The sequence below is a fragment of the Somniosus microcephalus genome, chromosome 1, assembly GCF_052327205.1.
Source record: "Somniosus microcephalus isolate GS21.2 chromosome 1, FLI_Smic_1.0, whole genome shotgun sequence".
Lineage (NCBI taxonomy): Eukaryota > Metazoa > Chordata > Chondrichthyes > Squaliformes > Somniosidae > Somniosus > Somniosus microcephalus.
The window spans coordinates 404,561,422-404,585,031 of NC_140987.1; the positions used below are offsets into that span (position 1 = coordinate 404,561,422).

A 23,610-nucleotide genomic window follows, 5' to 3' on the forward strand; every position below is an offset into this window, starting at 1 on the left:
GGGTGGTAGCGCGGAAATTGAGTGCGGCGGTAGCCGTTAGCGCTGCGCCGGGACCGATGACGTCATCGGTGTGCGTGGTGGCCCGTAACGCCCCGAAACCGCGCCGATCCCCATATTTATTTGCGCCCGCCTCCTCCGAAGCGGGCGCAAACAGCGAACAGAAAACGGGGCCGTCCTGCTGCCATAGTGGGGCGCTTTAAAGCTGAAGGTGCGGCCGGCCGCTTTTTCGGCGGCCGCCTGCCCGCACCTCCTTCCCCGGCCTCCTCCACCACCCCCCCCCCCCCCCCGGCGGCATTGCCGGCTGGTTTCTGTGGAGCCCGGCACTTCTCCGTTGTGCCGGGCTCTTTTGCCGGCACTCGCGATCGGGGCTCCGGCCGTTGCAGGCACCTCCCCCTTAAGAGAAGGAGGAGGCCTGCAGTACCGCAGCCTGCCGCACCGCATCGGGTGGCGCTGCGGCAACTAGCGTGCCGATATTCAGTTGCAGCGCCCCAAACGGAGGCGGGCACACCCTGGTATAGCGCCCGCTTCCGAATTGGGGCGCAGAAGACGAATATACGGCGTGCGCTAATGCCTCCCCGCCCAGCGCTAACTTTTGGGCGCGAGCGAGCTGCCCGCGCCCAAGTGAATTTCTAGGCCTTTGTGCTCTGCCGGTGAATGTTAAAGCTGTTATGGTACCGTTCAGAGAACAGGGTGTTCTCCTCATATTCACATCGTGATGTACTGATTGTTACAGGTCTGCTACTTCTGGAAGCAATTTGAAGTGGCAAAACATTATATTAAGTTCTATTTTCCCTAAGGCATATTGGTACAGTATCAAAATACTGAATAAACCCAATGACGAGACTGGGTGCTTGCTATAACTCGCTTAAAGTTTTGTATCATCTCATCGTGCCCAAGGTTTTATATCCGCTCATCCTCATTTAAACTATCTTCCAGTGAATATTTGGCTGGACCTAGTACACTGTACATGAATTCAGTCAGGCTACAATTTATCAGTTACTGGGATACAAGCGATACTGAAGCACTATTATAGAGTGTAAAATCCATAATCCTAACATATCAGTTACTGCAGTTCCAGAGCAATTCCTTTGACAGAGTAACAACCCTTAATTGGTGGTGGCCATAGAATTCCTGGTATTGTGATTCTGCCACAAACATTCTTACTTTTTAGGTCTCTTTCTCTCACCCATCTCTTTTATCTGAAATTGCTGACTCTCACAAGCACTGAGCAACCTCTGTTACCTCATTGAAGTAGCCATTATTCAGGCATGAACTGCAACAGTGTGTCTTGGTAGGCTATTTGGTCATGGGAATATCACAGAGGAGTCCTAGCTTGTCCCACACACACACGTTCCAGAAAAGGTTACTGAATAGTGATCAGGAGGGAACCATATCTAATTTCCCCCCCTCCCCCCCTGCTGACCCAACCTAGGATATGTGAGGCTAGTTATAGCACTTCTATAGCTGAGAAGTTAACTTCCACATACTGAGAATCAATCCTAGGACTTTCCCAGTCTGCATGTTGATTTGTGGAACCATCAGGGCTTTCCCAGAGAGTCGGTAGTACAGTGAAAGAAACGGAAAGCTCACTATTGTGTCTCCCTCCAAACTGGAAGGAAGCATGAACCAGTTTTGTTAGGGGTGCTGTAGAGTTCTTCTCTTGTACCTTAATCCATCTGAAATTTAAAGAAATTGAAATATATCTCAAGTTTTTTTTAAAATCACTCCTTTTAACTATGCATCCATCTGTCAGTGTTTTACACTCTGGCACACATTTTGTAGCTTGCTTTATTTATGATTCGAGTAGGTGACTTATGTCAGATTCATTCATAAACGATGCATTTTTACTAGCCTCAGGATATTTTTGAAATGAAGGACCGAATAAGAGAGATGACAGTAGGAGTTTATAGAAGGAATTCAGAGATTGAATCCTCAAACACAATAACTTGAAGTTGTGTAGTTTCATTAACATAGCAAAACATCCCAAGACATTTCACCAAGGGAGCAGATGCAGAGTAGTGTTTACATTTTTTTTAGGATTTGATAGGGTAGATACAGAGAAACTATTTCCTCTGGTGGGGGAATCAAGATCAAGGGGACGTAATATAATTAGAGCTAGGCCATTCAGCAGTGAAATCAGGTAACATTTTCACATGCGGCAGTAAAAACCTAGAACTCGCTCTCCCAAAAGGCTGTGGATGCTAGGACAATTGAAACTTTCAAGACTGCGATAGGTAGATTTTTGTTGGGTAAGGGTATCAAGGGATATGGCGCAAAGGCAGGTAAATGGAGATGAAAAAGAAAGAAAGACTTGCATTTATATAGTGACTTTCACGACCTCAGGACATCCCAAAGCGCTTTACAGCCAATTAAGTACTATTGAAGTGTAATCACTTTTTGTAATGTAGGAAACGTGACAGCCAATTTGCGCACAGCAAGCTCCCACAAACAGCAATGTGATAATGACCAGTTAATCTGTTTTTGTGATGTTGATTTGAGGGATAAGTATTGGCCTGCACTGGAGTGTCAGCCTAGATTTTTGTGCTCAAGTCTTTGGAGTGGGACTTGAGGTGCAGATCAGCCATGATCTAATTGAATGGTGCAGCAGGCTCGAGGGGCTGAATGGCCTACTCATGTTCCTAGGAGTTGGGGAAGAGTTAAGAGGTAGCCAAAGGCCTGGTTGAAGAGTTAAGTTTGGAGAAGGCTTTTTGTAGGTGAGGAATTATGTAGCAGTGGATGGGTTAGGGAAGGGAATTTTAGAGTACAAAGGTGTAAATGTAAAGGCTGAAATATGTTACCGATGGTGGAGGGAGGAAGGACTCGTAGTAAATTTCTAATTTTAAGAGTGGAAGATGTGAAAGAACAAACTTAAATTTGTAAAATGCCTTTTCTGTCCTCAAGACACTGAATTAGTATTTGAAGTGTAGTCACTTGTTTTGTCAGTAAATATGGCAGCTAGTTTGTACACAAAGTCCCAACAGGCAGCAAATTAGATAAAAGAGCAGTTAATCTGTTTTGATGGTGTTGGTTGAGGGACGAATGATGGCCAGTACAGTGGGAGAACTCTCTGCTTTTCAGTAGTGCCATAGGATCTTTTATACCCATCTGACCAGGTAGACCGGGGCTCAGTTTAACATCTCATCTGAAAGACTGCACCTCGAAGAATGCAGCAGTCCCTCAGTACTGAGCTGAAGTGTCAGCGTAGATAATGTGCTCAAGCCCTGGATTGATCTTGAGCCCCCAACCTTCTGACTTGGGTGAGAGCCCTACCACTGAGCCAATCCTACACTTGTAGACCTGGAAGAGGTTGCAGAAGTAAGCTAGCTTAAGGCCATGGAGGGATTTGGAGATGAAGATGAGGGTTTTCAAATCAGTAAACTGGAGAAAAGGGCCCCAGTGGATGGTGGCAAGGACAGGGTTAATAAGGTGAGTGAGACTTAGAATGTGTGCTAGGCTGTGGGTGGCAGAATTCTGGCTGTATAGGGAATTTATGCAGGGTGCAGCTGGGAGGCCAGTGAAGAGGACATTGGCAAATTGAACCTGAAGTTAACAAAAGCGTGGATCAGGGTTTAATCAGCAGGCGGAGTGAGGTGGAGACAGAAAAACGTGATGCAATGAAAAAACACAAGTGCAGCAATTTAAAAAGAAAGAGCTGAAACTTGAATTAAACTCTGAGGATGTTCAAAATGCACAGCAGGTTTGTCAGCATCTCAAAGAGAAAAGATGGGTTAATATTTTGTCCTTTTTGAATTCTAATAAAGGGTTAAATCAACAGAAAATCAGCAGAATTATTTTGAAAGGAAACTAAATGGCTGTAAGCATAGCTTTGGTGGGAAGCCATAATATGGTAACTTGCTTAGGATTCCAGGGTACCAGGTAATGTCCAGAGGTTGTGGAGATACCCAAGAGAGCGCCGAATGACTCACCATTGAGTTGCTTGAGGTTATGTAACTTCAAGACTGAAAATAAATGAAAAGAGTAAAATTAAGCTGATTGAAGATTTATTAGTATCATGCTGAATCACTCCGAGGTTTGAAACATTACTTGAACTTCACATTTGGGGTAGAGTCTTCTCCAAATGTGTAATTGTGATCTCATTACTGAAGGAGCATGTATTTAAAGTAAAATAGTTAATTGGATTCTCATTGGATACAGAGAGTAGTGCCGGAGGACTGGAGGGTTACTAATGTTATACCATCATTCAAGAAAGGGGAGAGAGATAAACCAAGAGACTACAGGCCAGTCAGCCTAACGTCAGTGGTGGGGAAGTTATTGGAAACCATTATCAGGGACAAAATAAACTACTTCTTCTTAGGCAGTCCCTCGGAACCGAGGATGACTTGCTTCCACATTAAAAATGAGTTTGCAGGTGACTGATGAGTCCAATGCGGGACCTACAGTCTCTGTCACAGGTGGGGCAGACGGTGGTTGAAGGGGCGGGTGGGTGGGGTGCTTGGGTTGACGTGTGCTGCATGTGCTTGGCTTCTGCTTGCTCCTGGCGAAGAGACTCGAGGTGTTCGGCGCCTTCCCAGATGCTTCTCCTCCACTTTGTGCGGTCTTGGGCCAGGGATTCCCAGGTGTCGGTGGGGATGTTACACTTTTTCAAGGAGGCTTTGAGGGTGTCCTTGAAGCGTTTCCTCTGCCCACCTGGGACTCTCTTGCCGTGCCGGAGCTCCGAGTAGAGCACTTGTTTTGGGAGTCTCGTATCGGGCATGCGGACAATGTGACCCGTCCATCGGAGCTGATCGAGCGTGGTCAAAGCTTTGATGCTGGGGATGTTGGCCTGAGCCAGAACACTGACGTCGGTGCGCCTATCCTGCCAGTGGATTTGCAGGATTTTGCGGAGGCAGCGTTGGTGGTACCTCTCCAGTGCTTTGAGGTGCCTGCTGTATATGGTCCATGTCTCTGAGGCATACAGCAGGGCGGGTATTACTGCTGCTCTGTAGACCATGAGCTTAGTGCCAGGTTTGAGGTCCTGGTCTTCAAACACTCTCTTCCTCAGGCGACCGAAGGCTGCACTGGCACACTGAAGGCGGTGTTGGACTTCGTCGTCGACATCTGCCCTTGTTGACAGTAGGCTCCCGAGGTATGGAAAGTGGTCCACGTTGTCCAAGGCTTTGTCATGGATTTTGATAATCGGGGGGGCAGTACTGTGTGGTGGGGGCAGGTTGGTAGAGGACCTTTGTCTTACGGATGTTTAGTGTAAGGCCCATGCTCTTTGTATGCTTCCATTATCAGGGACAAAATAAACTTGCATTTGGAAAGGCATGAGTTAATCAAGGAGAACCAGCATGGATTTGTTAAAGGCAAACCATGTCTGACAACATGATTGAATTCTTTGATGAGATAACAGAGAAGGTTGATCAAGGTAGTGCAGTACAGATGTATATACAGGAAACTTTGCGATATCCGGGACCGGCGTGATGCCGATCTATGAAAACTTCCGGACAGACCAGCGCTAATGTTGAAGGATACGGAGGTTTTCATCTCCGTATCTGACAACAAACACTGTTGCTTAGCAACAGCTTGTAAACAGTCGGCCCGTACCTTGGAAGCGTCTCTGTAGCTTAACAACAGCTTCAGAGAGGCTTTCCAGAGACTGACTGTTTTTAAAAAAAAAAAAAAATGCTAGGAGAAGAAAAAAAAAGAAAAAAACCTAACAAAACGGCTGCTGATTTCTGCCGTTAGATCGAGGTTTCTGGCCATACAACCTCCGGATAAACCAAAGTTTCCTGTATGGACTTTTAGAAGGCATTCGACAAAGTGCCACAAAGGAGGCTTGTTAAGATAGAAGCCCATGGAATTAAGGGGAAAGTGGTGGTATAGATACGGAATTGGCTGTGACAGGAAACAGAAGGTGGTGATGAATGAATGTTTTTCAGACTGGGAGGTGGTTTGCAGTGGTGTTCCCCAAGGATTAGTTTTGGGTTCATTACTCTTTGCAATTTTTATAAACAACCTAGATGCGGGTGTAGGGAGCAGCATTTTAAAGTTTGCAGATGATATGAAACTTGACAGTAGATAGTGGTGAGGATGGTTGTAGACTTCAGGGTGACATAGACAGGGTGGTGAAATGGGTAGAAGTATAGCAGATGGAGTTCGGTGTGGAGGACTAACAATGAAAGACAGTATACTGTAAATGGCACGATTTTGAAAAGTGTAGATGAGCAGAGGGACCTTGCTGTCCATATACACAACTCCTTAAAAGGTGGCAGGGCAAGTTGATAAGATGGTTAAAAAGCATATGGGTTACTTGGGATTATAAATAGTGGCATAGAATATAGAAAGCAAAGAGATCATACTAGAATTTTATAAATCACTGATTAGGCCTCAGCTCGAGTATTGTGGACAATTGTGGAAAGATGTAAAGACCTTAGAAAGGGTACAGAGGAGGTTTACTGGGATGTTACCAGGGATGAGGGACTTCAGTTATGAGAAAGAAAGACTTACATTTATATAGCGCCTTTCATGACCACCAGACATTTCAAAGCGTTTTCAGCCAATGAAGTACTTTTTGAAATTTAGTCACTGTTGTAATGCAAGATATGTGGCAGCCAATCTGCGCACAAGCAAGCTCCCACAAACAGCAATGTGATAATTTCCTGATAATCTTTTTTTTAGTGATGTTGATTGAGAGATATTGGCTTAGACACCGGGAATAACTCCCCTGCTCTTCTTTCAAATAGTGCCATGGGATCTTTTGCGTCCACCTGAGAAGGATTTAACGTCTCATCCGAAAGACGGCACCTCTTGACAGTTCAGCACTCCCTCAGTGCTGCACTGGAGTGTCAGCCTAGATTTTTGTGCTCGAGTCCCTGACCTGGGACTTGAACCCACAACAATAGCCCAAAAATTCGGCTCTTCCCGGGTGAGTACGCACAGGGTACTCGCCCGTAGGCCGAATGGAATTGCCGGTTTCCTGCATGCACGGGAAACCAGCACTTCCGATCCTCTGAACGAAGAGGTTCAGAGGTCGAACGCGCACGCAGGGGAGGCTGCACGTGCGCTTTGAACTTAGTTTTTTTTTGCAGGTTTTCCCGGGAGGGTAAGCCTGCAGGATTTACACATTTAAAAAGCAGGCATAAGGCCTGCTTTTTGCAAGGTAAGTGGTCAATTAATTAAAATTAAAACATTTTTTCCACAGGTTTATTATTTTTAAACACTTTAAAGCAAGGTAAGTTTATTTTTAGCCCCGTTATAATATAAATTATTTTTTTCAAAAATTTAAATTATTGTTTAAAATAGTTATTTAATGTAATTTATAGTTTATTTAAAAAGTGTGATGTTTTTTAAAAATTTATTTGAAGGTTTACTGCTATTTTGGGCCCGTAGTATTTATAAGTTTTGACAGGTCTTCCTGTCAATCTTATGGGCTTTTCCCTCCTCCGATTGGCTGCCCATGGCTCACGAGATCCCAGGGGACGCATCGCACTAACTACGCCCCTGGGACGCGCAAGCACAGCGCGCCGGCAGCTGGGCCAGGCCCCGGAGTGGAATTCCACGGGGCCCTGCAGCTCAACTGCCGGCGCGCAAGGTAAGTGCAGGTCAGGGGCTTACACCCGCGGGAAGCCCCCGACCCGAATTTCTGGGCCCTTGTGTCTCAGAGGCGAGGGTGCTACCCACTGAGCCACAGCTGAAACAGGAGAGGTTGGAAAAGTTAGGATTCTTCTCCTTAGAACAGAGAAGGCGAAGAGGTGACATAATCAAGATGATGAGAGGTTTTAATAGATAGAGAAAAACGATTCCATCTGGTGAGTGGGTCAATAACCAGAGATTGTGTATTTAAAATCATTGGAAAAAGATCTAGAGGGGAGTTGAGGAATGTTTTCGAGTTGTCGGGATCTGGAATGCTCTACCTGAAAAGGTGGTGGAAGCTGATTCCATAAATAATTTTAAAAGGGAGTTGGACAGGTACTTGAGGATGAGGAACTTACAGGGTTACAGACAAAAAGCAGGCGCGTGGGACTGAGCACCACGACTCTTTCAAAGAGCCAATATAGGCACGATGGGCCGAATGGCCTCCTTCTGTGCTGTATGTTTCTATGATCCTGTGAACAGAAGACTACCTATCATGAGTTGGTGCTTATTAGATAACGTTTCAAAGCTGTTGAATACTCAAATCAGCTGGCTTTAATGAAAAATAATATACACAGATTGTAGAATATTTACGCAGGTTTGCTTCTGCAGATTTAACATGAAGTAAATTCATCATTACACATTGCTTGTTCAAGTGATTGTATTTGAAATAGGCATATAATGTCTCGGATACATGGGTTAAAATGGAATTTGTTTTGATGGGATACTCACCTTGTGTAACCTTTGACCCTGCCTAATCTCCTGCCTTAAACAATATTTAGGATTTTATAAGTGCTTTGTTATACAGACATCAGGTCAAAGAACAATTTAACAATTTTGCCAAAAAGCAATTTTTGTGTATGCATCAATGCAAATTCTTCAAAAATATAACAATCCTTTCATTAACATATACACTGGAGCACATGTTCAGTTTTTAAACTCGGATTCCTTTCTTTCAGTGCTGTTGTGATAGGTCTTCCCTCTAAGAATGGTCCTCTGGAGATTTTATTTTGGCATAAAATCTCCCTGGGTTAGACTTTGGGTTAGGGTTAGGATGGCTTTATTTTGTTGAAGGGGGAGAGTTTCTTTTGTTCTGGAATTAATTGGCTGGGTGTTCAGAATGTGATTTAAAAAAAAATAATATTACAGACAAAGGCTGCAGTCCTGTGTCACTATGCCAAGATGAATTCTTGAACACTGAGTCAAACACTTGCCATTTATTATTAAGATTAAATAAACCTGAACAAACTCACGACCATGCACTATTCCAAAGGGTGCTTTACTGCAGAAGATACACACATCATCCATTATCCCTTCTTTATCTCCCAGCTAACAGTACAATAGTTTTGCTTTTAAGCGTAGCTAAAAGGTCACTACACCACCTCCTCCATGACCCTTCTCCCACTCAATCTCCATTCTGACATCTTATGATCTCAAGTTGTATAGAAAAACATTGGTGTTTTATGGTCAGCATGACGTAAAAGGAGTCATGCTGCCAAAACAACAATATTGAGTCTCCAGCTTAGAGTGATGAAGCAAATCTAACTGTAAATATGTGCTAGTCTGGCTGTAGCGACTGCAACAATAACCTTTGGCACAGACATATTTGACAGTCTTACAATTTTAGGTTTAACTACAGAACTTAATATAAATGACATATTATAGAATATATAAGTAATTAGTGTAAAATGGATTTCTTAACTATTTCTCATCTTGATCTCTAACATGGGGGTGGAAATATTTTGTGACCATGGCAGAGAGGATACAGTAACAATATTGAAATAGACAGACGCCATAAAAAATTACATTTAAAAAGATGATCTTACCGAGACTAACAGAGGAAAAGACATACACTGGCCTGAAGCCAGTATGTTAGAGTCATAGAGTCATAGAGTAATACAGCACGGATAGAGGCCCTTCGGCCCATCGTGTCCGCGCCGGCCATCAAGCCCTGTCTAATCTAATCCCATATTCCAGCATTTGGCCCGTAGCCTTGTATGCTATGGCATTTCAAGTGCACATCCAAATGCTTCTTAAATGTTGTGAGGGTTTCTGCCTCCACAACCCTTTCAGGCAGTGAGTTCCAGACTCCAACCACCCTCTGGGTGAAAAAGTTCTTTCTCAAATCCCCTCTAAACCTCCCGCCCTTTACCTTGAATCTATGCCCCCTAGTTATCGACCCCTCTACTAAGGGAAAAAGCTCCTCAGCATCCATCCTATCTATGCCCCTCATAATTTTGTACACCTCAATCATGTCCCCCCTCAGCCTCCTCAGCTCCAAGGAAAACAAACCCAACCTGCCCAGTCTCTCTTCATAGCTGAAGCGCTCCAGCCCTGGTAACATCCTGGTGAACCTCCTCTGCACCCTCTCTAACGCGATCACATCCTTCCTGTAGTGTGGCGACCAGAACTGCACACAATATTCCAGCTGTGGCCTAACCAGTGTTTTATACAGCTCCATCATAACCTCCTTGCTCTTATATTCAATGCCTCGGCTAATGAAGGCAAGTATCCCATATGCCTTTTTTACCACCTTATCCACCTGTTCCGCTGCCTTCAGGGATCTGTGTACTTGCACACCCAGATCCCTCTGACCCTCCGTCTTGCCTAGGGTCTTTCCATTCATTGTGTATTCCTTTGCCTTGTTAGTCCCCCCAAAGTGCATCACCTCGCACTTTTCCGGGTTAAATTCCATTTGCCACTGTTCCGCCCATCTGACCAACCCATCTATATCGTCCTGCAGACTGAGGCTACCCTCCTCGCTATTTACCACCCTACCAATTTTTGTATCATCCGCGAACTTACTGATCATACCCTTTACATTCATATCCAAGTCATTAATGTAGACCACAAACAGCAAGGGACCCAGCACCGATCCCTGTGGTACCCCACTGGCCACAGGCTTCCAGTCACAAAAACAACCTTCGACCATCACCCTCTGCCTTCTGCCACTAAGCCAGTTTTGTATCCAATGTGCCAAGGCACCCTGGATTCCATGGGCTCTTACCTTCTTGACCAGTCTCCTGTGCGGGACTTTATCGAAGGCCTTACTGAAATCCATGTATACCACATCCACTGCGTTACCCTCATCCACACACCTAGTCACCCCCTCAAAAAATTCAATCAAATTAGTCAGACATGATCTTCCCTTGACAAAGCCATGTTGACTATCCCTGATTAATCCTTGCCTCTCCAAGTGGAGACACATTTTGTCCCTCAGGATTTTTTCCAATAATTTTCCTACCACTGATGTTAGGCTCACTGGCCTGTAGTTCCCCGGTTTTTCCCTACTACCCTTCTTGAATAATGGTACTACATTAGCGGTTCTCCAGTCCTCTGGCACATCCCCTGTGGCCAGAGAGGTCCTGAATATATGTGTTAGAGCCCCCGCAATCTCCTCCTTTGCCTCACACAGCAGCCTGGGATACATTTCATCCGGGCCTGGGGATTTATCCATTTTTAGGCCAGCTAAAACCGCCAATACCTCCCCCCGCTCGATGTTAATATGTTCGAGCATATCACAGTCCCCCCGCCCTATTTCTATGTCTACATCGTCCTTCTCCATAGTGAAAACAGACGCAAAAAATTCATTCAGAACCCCTCCTACATCTTCCGGCTCCACACACAGATTGCCACTTTTGTCCCTAATGGGCCCTATTTTTTCCCTAGTTATCCTCTTACCCTTAATATACTTATAAAACATCTTCGGATTTTCCTTTATTTTGCTTGCCAGTGTTATTTCATGGCCCCTCCTTGATCTCCTAATTTCTTTTTTAAGTATCCCCCTGCACTTTTTGTACTCCTCTAGGGCTTCCTCCGTCTTTAGCCTTTTGTATCTACCAAAAGCCCTCCTTTTTTTCCTAATCCATTCCCGTATATCCCCTGACATCCAAGGTTCCCTGTGGTTTTTGGAACCACCCTTGACCTTTACGGGAACATGTTGCCATTGTATGTTCTCAATCTCCCTTCTGAAAGCCTCCCATTGTTAGGTGAAGAACAAAAATTAAAGCGGGTGTGTAAAAATCTTTTGCTCATCATACAAGATCAAACGGCCAATAAAAAATGGGCCAAATTTGAAGCTCTTGAGAGGTTCAAGAAGTGGCACTATGCCAGTGAGCCAAGAAGTGGGGAGACTCTTGAACTGTTGAGGCCCACTTTGAAACCAGTCCCAAGTGTCTCTGAATAATCTCTACCTCTCTGATCCATTTGTGGGTTTTTTGTGTTCCCAAATTGACATACTTAAAACTTTCATAAATTTACAAAAATAGTACAGTATGGATTTGTGAAATTAAATATAAATTGATTTGGACTTTCTCTGTACAGTAAAAATTGTTGCTTCAGGTCAGTTGTGTAGTTTCTTAGAATTTCTAAGCTAGAAAGAATGATAGTGTGTTATGCATATGTGTTGGCTGTGGTATTCTGTACTTAATTGTTCCTCCTTGTTTCAGGATGAGCTGACAGCACTGAATGTCAAGCAAGGCTTTAACAATCAACCTGCAGTATCTGGGGATGAACACGGTAGCGCAAAGAATGTTAATTTCAATCCTGGCAAGGTAAGTCACTCTCGCCATTGATCAGAGTCTCCTCTGAGCACACCTCACCTTCATTATTGGGGCTGTATAACAGAGGGAGTATGTAGTAGAACTGAGAACCTGATCATGAGATAAGGTGTAAAGAAGAGTGTTATAATCGAGAGCCTTTAACTGAGGTTGGGGTCAGTAATGGAGAAAGTGGCATAACTGAAAAGCTGATAATTAGGGTAGTGTGCATTATTACTTTTGAAAGTTGTCATTTAAAATATAAACAAAATACAAACATTCCAGTGTAAAAAGTTAATGGTTGAAATGTTACTTTTTGGGACAGTTTTGCTTTCATAATCCACTCTTTCACTTCCACCCGATTCACTGTGATCAAGAGGATAGTGCAGTCAAAGCCATGACGAGTATAAATACCTGGCAAACATAGAGGTCTGAGTCTGAATGGGGGGGTGGGGGGTGCACCTTTCCCTCCTGCTGCAGGCGATCCATCTGCCACGAGTGAAATTTCACTGAAAAGGGGAATTCTTTCTTTGGTGGCAAGAGCTGAACTCTGATTACTTTAATGTTGTAGCTACTGGATGAATAGAACGGCAAAGAAAAACACAGCATAACCACCCCTTTGAAACCAAGCATTGGGTGGATGTGAAAATGTGTGCAGTTTCAAAGAAAAATGCTAACATTAACATTCTAATCTTTTAGAAGCAGCACTTCAAGGTAGTATTGAGAGAGTGTTGTATTGCTGGAAGTGCGATCCTTCTGATGAGATCTTAAACGGAAGTGGTATCTGTTTATTCCGGTGGTTCAGATGAACTTTAAAGATCCAATGACGCTATTTGAAGAGCAGGCAATTCTGTTGTTCAGACCACAATTCCTCCAGTGAAAGTTGCGGAAAGACAGACTAACTGGGCATTCATTTTATTGTTTGTGGGATTTGCTTTAAACAAAATGGCTGCTGCACTTGCTAGCATAACAGTTATTACAGTTCAAAGTCAGTCATTGAATGTGAAGCGCTTTGAGATGGAATAAAGTACTATAAATTTAAGTCTTTTAATTAGTTATTTTTGGCTAAAATAACTAAGATAATTAATGAAGTACGTCTTTATTATCTCATTACAAGATGGAGGGAGCTTTTGTGGCATCTTTGACATTTGATCAGGGCAGATATGTTCGGTGTTGTAGTTGGTTAAGTGTTCCGAGGATGCACAATGTGGAATTGTGTTGATTAGACCCAACGGTTTGTCCCTTGGCAAATCACTGATTTAAATAAAATGCTTGCTTTCGTATAACACATTATCACGTCAAAACGTTGTGGAGTGTTTCACATGATGACTTACATTTGAAGTACAGTGACTATTATGTGGGCAAACAGGGCAGCAACATTTGTACGCACATGCTCTCATTAATGGGAATGAGATGAATGACGAGTTGATCTGTTTTTGGAGATGTTGGTTGAGGATGGAATGTTGACTCGGATGCTGGGTGAATTCTTTGCTCGTTTTCAGTAGAGCTATGGGTTTTTTAATACCCACCTTAACAATCTGAACAGGCAAACGGGATCTCGGATTTACATCTCATCTGAAGGTTGGTAGTTTTAACAGTGTAGCGCACCTTTGATACTGTGCTTGAGTATCAGCATAGGTTATTTGCTGAAGTCCTCGTGTTGGACCACAATTTTCTGACCCAGCGGGCAGAGTGCCTCCAAGCGAGCTAAGCTGAAATAGAGCTGTCGGTGAAGGAGGGAAATTTGGAATGATGATTCAACTTCAGCTAGCCTCACGTACTTGATAGTGGTAAATTTGAGCATCAGAGGCAGCTACCTGGGAACAGTTAGTGCAGAGCTCTTTGGTTGAAAAATGACCCTTAGTGCGGAGGAACCCAAGGAGTCAGGAAAAAGTTACTGCATAGTAGGAAGGAGATGTGGGTTAGAGAGACTTGAATATAAACTAATCTTAGATTCGTAGAAGCATTTTAACAAATTTTTATGTTTGCATTATTGGACCCACTCAAGTCTTTATGGAACTCTGTTGCAGATCAGCTCCTACTTCAGCAGTATAATCGCTGAGAAGTTGCGGTGTAACACATTCCCAGATACCGGTAAAAGGAAGCCTCAGGTTAATCAGAAGGACAGTTTCTGGCTTGTCACGGCTCGATCCCAACCTTCAATACATAACTGGTTTACTGATCTGGCTGGAACCAAACCACTAACCCAGCTTGCAAAAAAGGTAAGTTTCTTTTGATACAATTTTTTCCCTACGAAGTTTATAAAGATGTAATTGTCCCATAATAATGTTCGATTTTCAGCGGCTAGGTTCCTCAGCGGTTATAGTTTAATTGCAGTCTCACTTCATTCTCCAGAGCAAGATCCAGCATTGCTTCCTTCCTCATTGGGCTGGAAACACAATGAACAAGCAAGTTCTCTTGTACACATTTCAGGAATTCCTCCCCCTCTTTGCCCTTTACATTGTTATTATCCCAGTCTATATTAGGATAATTGAAGTCCTGCATTCACTGTAGTTCTTGAATCTTTCTGTAATTTGCCTGCAAATTTGCTCCTCTATCTCCTTTCCACTATTTGGTGGCCTATAGTATACAGGCAGTAGCATAATGGCGCCTCTATTATGTGCCTGTAAATAAAAGCAAATTTTATGTGTAAGTAGCATCTGATGGGTATTAAATAATCTTTGTCAGAAGCTTGGAAGAAGAAAAAGAGGGAAATTTCTACATAGTTGCTCTGAGATTACCAAAGCAATATCTCCTTTTTTGCAAGCAGGTTCCCTGTGACTAACATCACCCAGCATCATGCTCAGTACAGACAGGCTAACTGCTGAGCAAGTACGCAAAATTCCATAAAAGTGCTCTGAACAAACATGTCTCCAAAACTGAAACCTAATAGGGTTTTTCTTTGTATCTGAGATATATATTAATATTCTTGCATATAGCAAGGTGTTTCTTTTAGTGTCACAGTTACTTCTTATAAATGTCATATTTAGTTTCTATAAGTAAAATACCCGTCACATTTTGTTGATAATACCATTACAAAACAGCATATTCCCTGACTTGCTTTGAGCAGTTCCACGGGAATATGCCAGTCAATCTATAATACAGGAAACTTTCGATTTACCAGCACCTAAATAACCGGAAATCTCAGTTAACCGGCAAAATTCAGGAGTAGGTTTTACTTCATGTTGTATTTGCCTTCCTCCAACTGTTGCTGTGCAAGGGTGTGGCTGCAGCTGTTGCTAAGCTACAGAGATGCTTGGAACTTGTGGCCATTGTTCTACAGTTGTTGCTAAGCAACAGGGTTTGTTGCTTTATACGGAGCTGTCAGCTCTCCCTATCTTTTACTATAGCGTTCGGTTATCCGGAATTTTTGATGAACCGGCACCACGTCGGTCCCGTCCGTGCCGGATAAAAAAAAGTTTCCTGTATATAGTAAATCTTACATCTGTGTGCGCTTCCTGACTACAAAATGTTACTTCTGATTGTTAACCTTTTCCTGTACTGCAGAGAAGTTGCTATGCTCCAACCAACTCTGCTTTCCAAATTGCTCTAAATTTTGCTATTTAACTCAAGTTCCCTCTGTGTCAATTTACATGCACATTTTGACTGCCACTCTGGACCCAAGCCCATTACTTCTATCCCTCCCTTTTTTTCTCTTGGACCTTCTCCCTTATTGCTCAGTCATGCCACTTTTCTCCTCTTTCGGGTACTTTGCCTCATCCAATCCCTATTCAAATTCATCACGATTCCTTTGCCTTCCTATTCTGCCGCAGTTCCAGGGTTGCATCCCCCTTGGATAAGCCTATGGTTTCCCTCTGTGCCTCTCTGTATTCTCCAAAGGGCTCATTGAGGCACCCATCACCATCTCCTTAAGAGCAGCAACCCCAACTGGCCCATCCTCCTCTCTTACCAACTTTCCCACTCAGCATGCCAACTGGGGGCTAACCTCCTTGCTGTCCTACTCACCCCACCCACCACTGACCCTTGGGGCTCTGCCAGTGGATCACCGTCCCTCTCTGTATTTCCCTCCAGAATGTCCGTTCATTCGCTAACGCCCTTGCCATCCATGACATTATTGTGGATCATTGCATAGACATCATGGGTTTGACGTAAACTTGGCTCATGACTGCGACATTTTGCCCATTATTGAAGCCTCCCCACCTGGCTGTACTTTCCACCACCTGCCCAGCCCAAACCGCCACGGTGGCAGTATGGTCCATATTACCAATGACACCTTGATTTTACCCCACCTCTTCTAGCACTTTCTTCCCATTCAACACCTCACCGTGTTACCCGTCTCGCTTCCTCCTTTAAAATTGTTGATCTCTTACTCTGCCCCCAAGCCCCACCCAGAGATATCCTCGATTCTTTTTTCCCTCGGCCTCTTCATCCTTGGTAATTTTAATCTCCATCTCAACTCACCTTGCCCACGCTCCTGATTTTACTGAACTGTCCTATCTTAACTTCTCCCTCCATATAAGCTCTTACACCCATATTCATGGTCACCCCCTCAACCTTGCCATCTCAAATCCGATTGTCTCGATCATAGACAAGGCCACCTCCAAAATCAAATTACTAAAGGTGAATGCACCAGTACAAAAAGTAATCAAAAAGGCTAATGGAATGTTAGCCTTTATGTCAATGGGATTGGAATATATAAGTAAGGAAGCACTGCTTTAGTTGTACAGAGCCTGGAGTATTGCGTTCAGTTTTGGACACCGATCTGAGGAAGTATATATTGGCCTTGGAGGGTGTACAGTGTACAGTGCAGATTCACTAGAATGATAGCAGAACTTAAGGGTTAAATTATAAATTCAGGTTGCATAAACTAGGTTTCAATTCCCTCGAGTTTAGAATGTTGAGGGTGATCTAATCGAAATATTTAAAATGATAAAAGAATTCGATAAATAAAGCAGCTATTTCTTCTGGTGAGAGAATCTAGAATAAGGGGGCATAATCTTAAAATTAGAGCTAAGCCATTTAAGAGAGAAATCGGAAAGCACTTTTTCCGTACACAAGCGTAGTGGAAATGTGGAACTCTTTCCCCCCCCCCCCCCCCCCCCCACCCCCAAAAGGCTGTTGATGCTGAGTCCGTTGAAATTTTCAAGACTGAGATTGCTAATTTTTTATTAGCTAAAGATATCCAGGGACATGGAGCAAAGGTAGGTAAATGGAATTGAGTTACAGATTAGCCATGATCTAATTGAATGGTGGAACAGGCTTGAGGGGCTGAATGGCCTACTCCTGTTCCTATGTTCCTTGTATCCCTCACCACCCACATTCCCTGTCCTCTTCCAACCCCACTTCCTTCTGTGTGCATTCCTGGGAAAAACTCTACTCGGCCTTCCCCTACACCACCACACCCCCCCCCCCCCCCACCAACTCTTTTACAACTGCACTTTCAAACACCCAACTTTCTAGCCTTTTACCATTCCTTTCACTATGATATTTCTGCCGCTGTTGAGCTGCTCAACCACTCCCTCACCTCCACCTTTGATGTCATTGTACCCAGTAAAATCCTTACTCTCTCTGATCCTGGTCAGTCCCCCTGGTATGGCCCCCATCTTCACTCTCAAGTCCAATGGGCACAGAGTGAGCATATTTGGCGCACAACCATCCATCGCCAGATTTGGCTGGACCATATCAAGCACAATTGGTCCTTGCTCTCCCCTACCAAATCCACTTATTCCAGGATCATCCTGGAAAGCCTCCACTACAAACCATCACATTAGATCCCCCGTGGCCTCTGTGAGCTCATCTTGTCCATGTGACTCGCCTTCTAATCTCCAACCCATTTGCACTAAACTGCTGATCACCCAACCTCCCTCTTGGGCCCCATGCTATCTGGCATTGTAAATGGTTTCCTCTCCTTGAGTACTGTCCCTTCCTTTCAAAACCGCCATTATCACCCCCTCCTCAAAAAAAACAACCCTCCCTCGACTTTTTGTCCTTGCAAACCACTGACCCATCTCCACCCTCCCATTCATATTAAGTTCTGTCCATTGTTTCATATGTTCATATTTTAATTTGACAGAGAGCTTATGCTGAAAAAAATCTCTTGGGAATTAAAGAAGATTTATCTAACTTCACCTTTCTTTACATTCTTCAGGTGCCTATATTTAGTAAAAAGGAAGAAGTGTTTGGATACCTGGCCAAATACTCCGTGCCGGTAATGAGAGCAGCTTGGCTGATAAAAATGACGTGTGCATATTACGCTGCTATCACCGAAACAAAGATGAAGAAACGCCATGTCATAGACCCATGTATAGGTAAGGTTAACAAAAAAGTTACTATTTTGTGGGTTTGATATGCAGCATGAATAAACCTGTTTGATAGACTAGATTCTGCCTTTCATACACTGAATAGAGTTTTGTTGGTAAGAGCGTTAAATCAACAATTAATTTCATTTCGCATTCGAAGCTCAGCATGGCGGAGATAGAACCTGCATCCCATTAATCTGTATATTGGTAGTGCATGGGGGAAGTTAATATATATATTTTTTCACTAATTTATTTCCTCTCCCTCTCTCCTGAAGGCATCAACTGCTTTCTGTGGGTTTTTTCACCCTTTGGTATCTTGCCCAAGTGGCCATTATTCACTGAGTGTCACTAGGTTATCGTACGTTTACTTTCCAGTTCAATTGTACCACCCCTGTGGGACCTTTCTGGCCCGTATGGCTCAAGTATTCACAGCCATTAGGGGAAGCAGTTTTGAATATGAACTACCCCAACCCAAGTTTAAAAAAAAAAATATTGACATTGTCCTGTCTTTGTAGAGTCCTTTATGTTGAGTCTTCCACTCAGTAAATACCTGTTTGAGTGACTCAAGGCATTACTCAGGGCTGGGGAAAACCTTGGTGTCCCAACATTCCTTTTTGTTTAAAAGAAAAGCTACTTTACTTTTTCCTTCTCCATACCAAACAGCTGCAAAGGCAGGCATGTGGCATGCTGCCAAGTCTGGCTGCCATTAAGCCGAGAAAGAATCAGAATTCTTACTGATTGTGGATGCCAATCTAGCCTTTTAACACTGTCCTTCAGAAATCCAGCACCATCTTTACCTTTAGTATAAAGATGATAATGTTCACGCTAAGCTGAGAGATTTTAAACAAGGAAATGCTTTATAGTTTGGTACTTAATTGGCAGCTGACCTTAAATGCTAGATTAAATTGAACTGGAACATAGAAGTGCAATGCTTTACTCCAGTTGAGATTTTCTCATCAGAAAAGATTTTGATGCATCAAGAAATTAAAAAAAAAAATTATTAGCATAACAGTTGTCCAATGTGCAGTGTACAATATATTGCATTATAATTGGTGTTTTTAAAAAAAAATCTGTTTGTATGTGTGACTATATACACACAAATCAGGAATTGCTCAATGGAGATAGACTACTTCTTAATCTTCATGTAGGTTTTTATGTCTTCTTATTGTTCCAGTGGTTTCTGATGTAGATTTTAGTGTCACAATCAGTTATGCAACAGAATAGCATGAATTATTTTGCAACAGTTCTGCCTCCAGCTCCACATCACAGCTGGCGCTCTGGAGTGTGTGTTGGTAATTTTAAAATTACAGTTTGGTGTGCTTTTTTAAAGTTCTTTAAACTTAAACCAAGAAAACCAAAATCACCCACTGTCCCCAATGTTCTGAAAGTGTCGATTGGGAGACATATGAGAGTAGGCTGGGGTAACTCTGACTCTCAGCTTACCTCCTTCCTTCTTGTCAGGTCTCTACTCAACTGTCTATGCTGTCATTCCAAGGCACAGTGCATGGATAGATGAATGCCCTGCATCTTTGCAGTCCCATTTTATTACTGACTTTCAATTTAAGTTGGCCTAAAATGCCAAGATGAGAAACTTGCAGCAGTGATCTTCTTCAGGGTGATTAATTTCCTCTTGCAGAATGGACTCAAATCATCACAAAGTACCTTTGGGAACAGCTGCAGAAGATCGCGGAGTCCTATCGGCTGATGTCTACACAGAACAGTGGTACACCAGTACAGCCCACTGTACCTGAAGTGGAGCAGGCCATGAAACAGTGGGAATATAATGAAAAACTGGCTCTTTATATGTTTCAGGTAATGTGGCAACATTGTATATGTATAACGGAAGTAGGTGAGAGTACTGTGTAAGTTTCCTTTAACAGGACAGTAGTAATAATTGGAAGTGAGAGTGGTGTAACACTGTAAAAGTTATGGGAATAGGAGCTGTCTTTGTTTGTTTATATGATCCAGTTAATGAAAGGCTTCCTTCCTTCTAACTCGAGGTCATGGAGTTCAAACCCTACCATGACAAGTTGTGTAATTTAATTCAATAAATCTTGTAATTTGTGGTTTAGCGCCAGAGAAAATGACAATGAAAGCTACCAAATTGGCATAAAAACCCAACTTGTTCACTAGTGTTCTTCAGGGATGGGAACCTGCCATCCTGACCTGGTCTGGTCTATATGCAACTCTAATCCACACTATGGTTGATTCTTTGTGCCCTTTGAAGGGGGCTAGCAAGCCACTCAGTTGTTAAGGGCAGCTAGGGATGAGCAATGAATGCCGCTTTCCTAGCAGTGACCACATCCTGAAAACTATTTTTTTTAAAAGTTGGATTATGCACTCCATTCCTGGAGAGGGCCTTGATCTCACGATCTTTTGACTTAAACACCAGTTCTATTAATTGAGGCAAGCTGACCCGGATTTAAATATAAAACTGAAAAGATTTATCTCTTTACCCCGGACGCTCTCACTCTGGCTACAGGATGGAATGCTGGACAGACACGAGTTCCTGACCTGGGTTCTTGAATGCTTTGAGAAGATCCGACCAGGGGAGGACGAACTTCTTAAGTTGCTGCTCCCATTGATGTTACAGGTGGGGAAAAATCCAATATGCATCTGCTGCTCTAAGCAACTAGAGTCTGCTATTTATTAAAAGAAATCCTGATCATTTAAAATGGCAGCTGAAATGTCAATGTTTTTATATCTGTTGCAAGAATTAATAGCATGCTGTCACAAGGCTTATTCAATTTATAGGTACCATTATAACACAGGAAATTGATATTTAACCTAATGTGTTTTAATGTATCAGTACATTTCTTGTGTGATACTCCTAATTTGTCACCTCAAATTGCTCAACCTTCAGGATTATAAGCTCGAGATGAAAGACAAAATCTATAATTGTATAGTTGGATGTGTCACAGTTCAACAATTGCAGCATGAAAATTTCAAGCACCCATGATTACATTTTACTGACATGCCAGTGACAATGCTGTTAATACTGTTGCATTTATCAGTGTATAAATGCAACCTACTGTTTGTGGCTCTAGTGTCAGGTCACACTATACATTCATTCATCTGTATAGATCTGGTAACTGAAATATTAACATCCAGCACAGGCTTGTGAATTTGTAATTTCCCTGTTTTTCTCCTCTGTAGTACTCTGGAGAGTTTGTGCAGTCTGCATACCTGTCGAGACGCCTGGCCTACTTCTGTACCCGACGTCTCTCCATGCTGCTTGGTGATAGTGGTAGCAATGTAGTAACAGGAGGACACCAGTCCCATGTGATGGCAGCGCCCACTGGAAATACCTTGCCTCCGACTCCAACACCACCAGCCAATGGGGTTACCCAACCTCAATCTCCATTCATGGATTTTTATATTTGTCCACAGCATCGCCCAGTTGTGTTTGGATTAAGCTGCATGCTTCAGGTAGGTCAGCAATCAAGTCTTCTTTATCTTGACTTTAATTATGCCAATTAACCATTATCTTTGAGCATTTTTTAAAAATTTAAATGAAACAAAAGGTTTAAGATGCTTTAACAATGGATAGAAAAAGACAATTTCTCATTAAACTTCATAATAACCCCTTGTGGCTCAGTCTGTAAATGCACTGTCCATTATAGAACTGAATCATACAAACTAGGAAAGTTGGAGGTTTGATCCCAATCTTAGCTGCCATAGCTGTTCTCGGCAGTAGTGGTGAAATAGCTGCTGTTGGTCTTTGCCCAATATCGCAAGAAAACTTTTTTGTTGCTGCTCTTACCCGAGGGAGAAAGGACACACACCACCTTCCCCTAACGTACTCTCCTGTTCCCTTACTTCACAATTGGAGGAGAAATCACAGATACAGATACATATCCTACCACCCTTTGGAGCAGCATGTTGGTGTGCCAACCCACTGTGGTACCCAACCTACTAGGAAAGAGAGAATTAGTTTGGGTAGTTGTTCCTGATCATTGCATAGTACCCCCTGATGAAAAGTGTGCACCTGTTCATATCAGATGAGGATGTTGTGATGTCCCCACATTGACTGGCCTGCAGACACTCGGGGCTGGATTTTACCAGCCCTGAGGAGGCAGGACTGCTGGGAAAATCAAAAAAAGAGAGCGGGTCCTGAGCCCACTTCCAACCCACTTCCAATCTTCCTGGAAGTCGGGTACCCGATTTGCGCAGGGACCCGACTCCTAGTGGCGGGAAGAGGATTATAGCCACTTAACTGCCTGTTAACAGGTGATTAACAGGCACTTATGAGGCTTTTTCCTATTTTGAGACTTCTGCTGCGGGCTTCCCAACATCGGGGAACCCTGCCAGGGTAAGTGAGACGTGATGTGGGTCCGTTGTAATGTTTGTGTATAGATGACAGCTGCAGAAGTGTTGTGAAGGATGCAGTGGGACACTGGTGAGTGTCAGGTAAGGAAATGTTGGGAAAGTCATTTTTAATGTGTTTAGATTTTTCTGTAGGTGTCAAGCTTTGAAGTGTTTGTGTGGCCTCACCTCATTGGGAGAAGTGACGGATCGCTTCTGTACCCTCACCTACAGCCGCCATCTGTTTTGTCCTAAGGAGAGAGTCATTAGAGAGCCTGGGTGCAAGGGCTCACCTTTGTACAGTGTTTGACAGCACCTCAATGCTGTCAAATCATCTGTCAAAAATAAATGGATCATGTCCCTTTTAAGAAAACCGGCAGATGAAGCATCATCAACCGACGTCATCTGACACCGGCTTTCCCTTAATTGGCCAGCAAGTCCGCAGGGTGGGCTTAACAAGGCCACTCCGGGGGGGGGGGAAATAGCGTCTGTACGTCGGACGTCGCTGGGGACGGGACTAGAATCCGGAAAGCAGCAGTCCCACCGCCAACTCGTCTCGGCAGGTAAAATCCAGCCCCTCACTGACTTGACTCACACATGAAGAGAGGTACTGGTGAGCACTCAGTGCCCATATAATCATAACACAGCAAGGAGTCCGGAGAGGAGGGAAGAAAATAGAGAATGTTTTCCCCCAGAAATTCCTGAATGTAAACTTAAGACAGTTGTTGGGTGAAAGAATCCTTCTTGCTGGTCTTAATGACAGTCGGCTGCTTATTTTACAGAGTATAGTTCTGTGTTGTCCAAGTGCATTGGTGTGGCATTACTCGTTGACTGATTGCAGGAATAAGACTGGATCTCCCCTCGATCTTTTACCCATAGCACCATCCAGTCTGCCCATGCCTGGAGGGAACTCTGCATTTACCCAACAGGTT

At 43.4% G+C, this 23,610-nt stretch overlaps 1 protein-coding gene across 2 annotated transcripts in view; it reads left to right on the forward strand.

Moving 5' to 3' along the window:
* med12 (mediator complex subunit 12) overlaps positions 1-23,610 on the forward strand; it is a 168,861-nt gene that overhangs the window by 12,003 nt on the left and 133,248 nt on the right. For both annotated transcript variants that reach the window (XM_085998362.1, XM_085998370.1), the window contains exons 2-8: positions 12,024-12,128; positions 14,144-14,335; positions 18,223-18,382; positions 20,010-20,185; positions 20,856-20,966; positions 21,530-21,802; positions 23,461-23,607. In XM_085998362.1, coding sequence (XP_085854488.1) covers positions 12,024-12,128; positions 14,144-14,335; positions 18,223-18,382; positions 20,010-20,185; positions 20,856-20,966; positions 21,530-21,802; positions 23,461-23,607 — 1,164 coding nt within the window. The remainder of the gene's footprint in view (positions 1-12,023; positions 12,129-14,143; positions 14,336-18,222; positions 18,383-20,009; positions 20,186-20,855; positions 20,967-21,529; positions 21,803-23,460; positions 23,608-23,610) is intronic.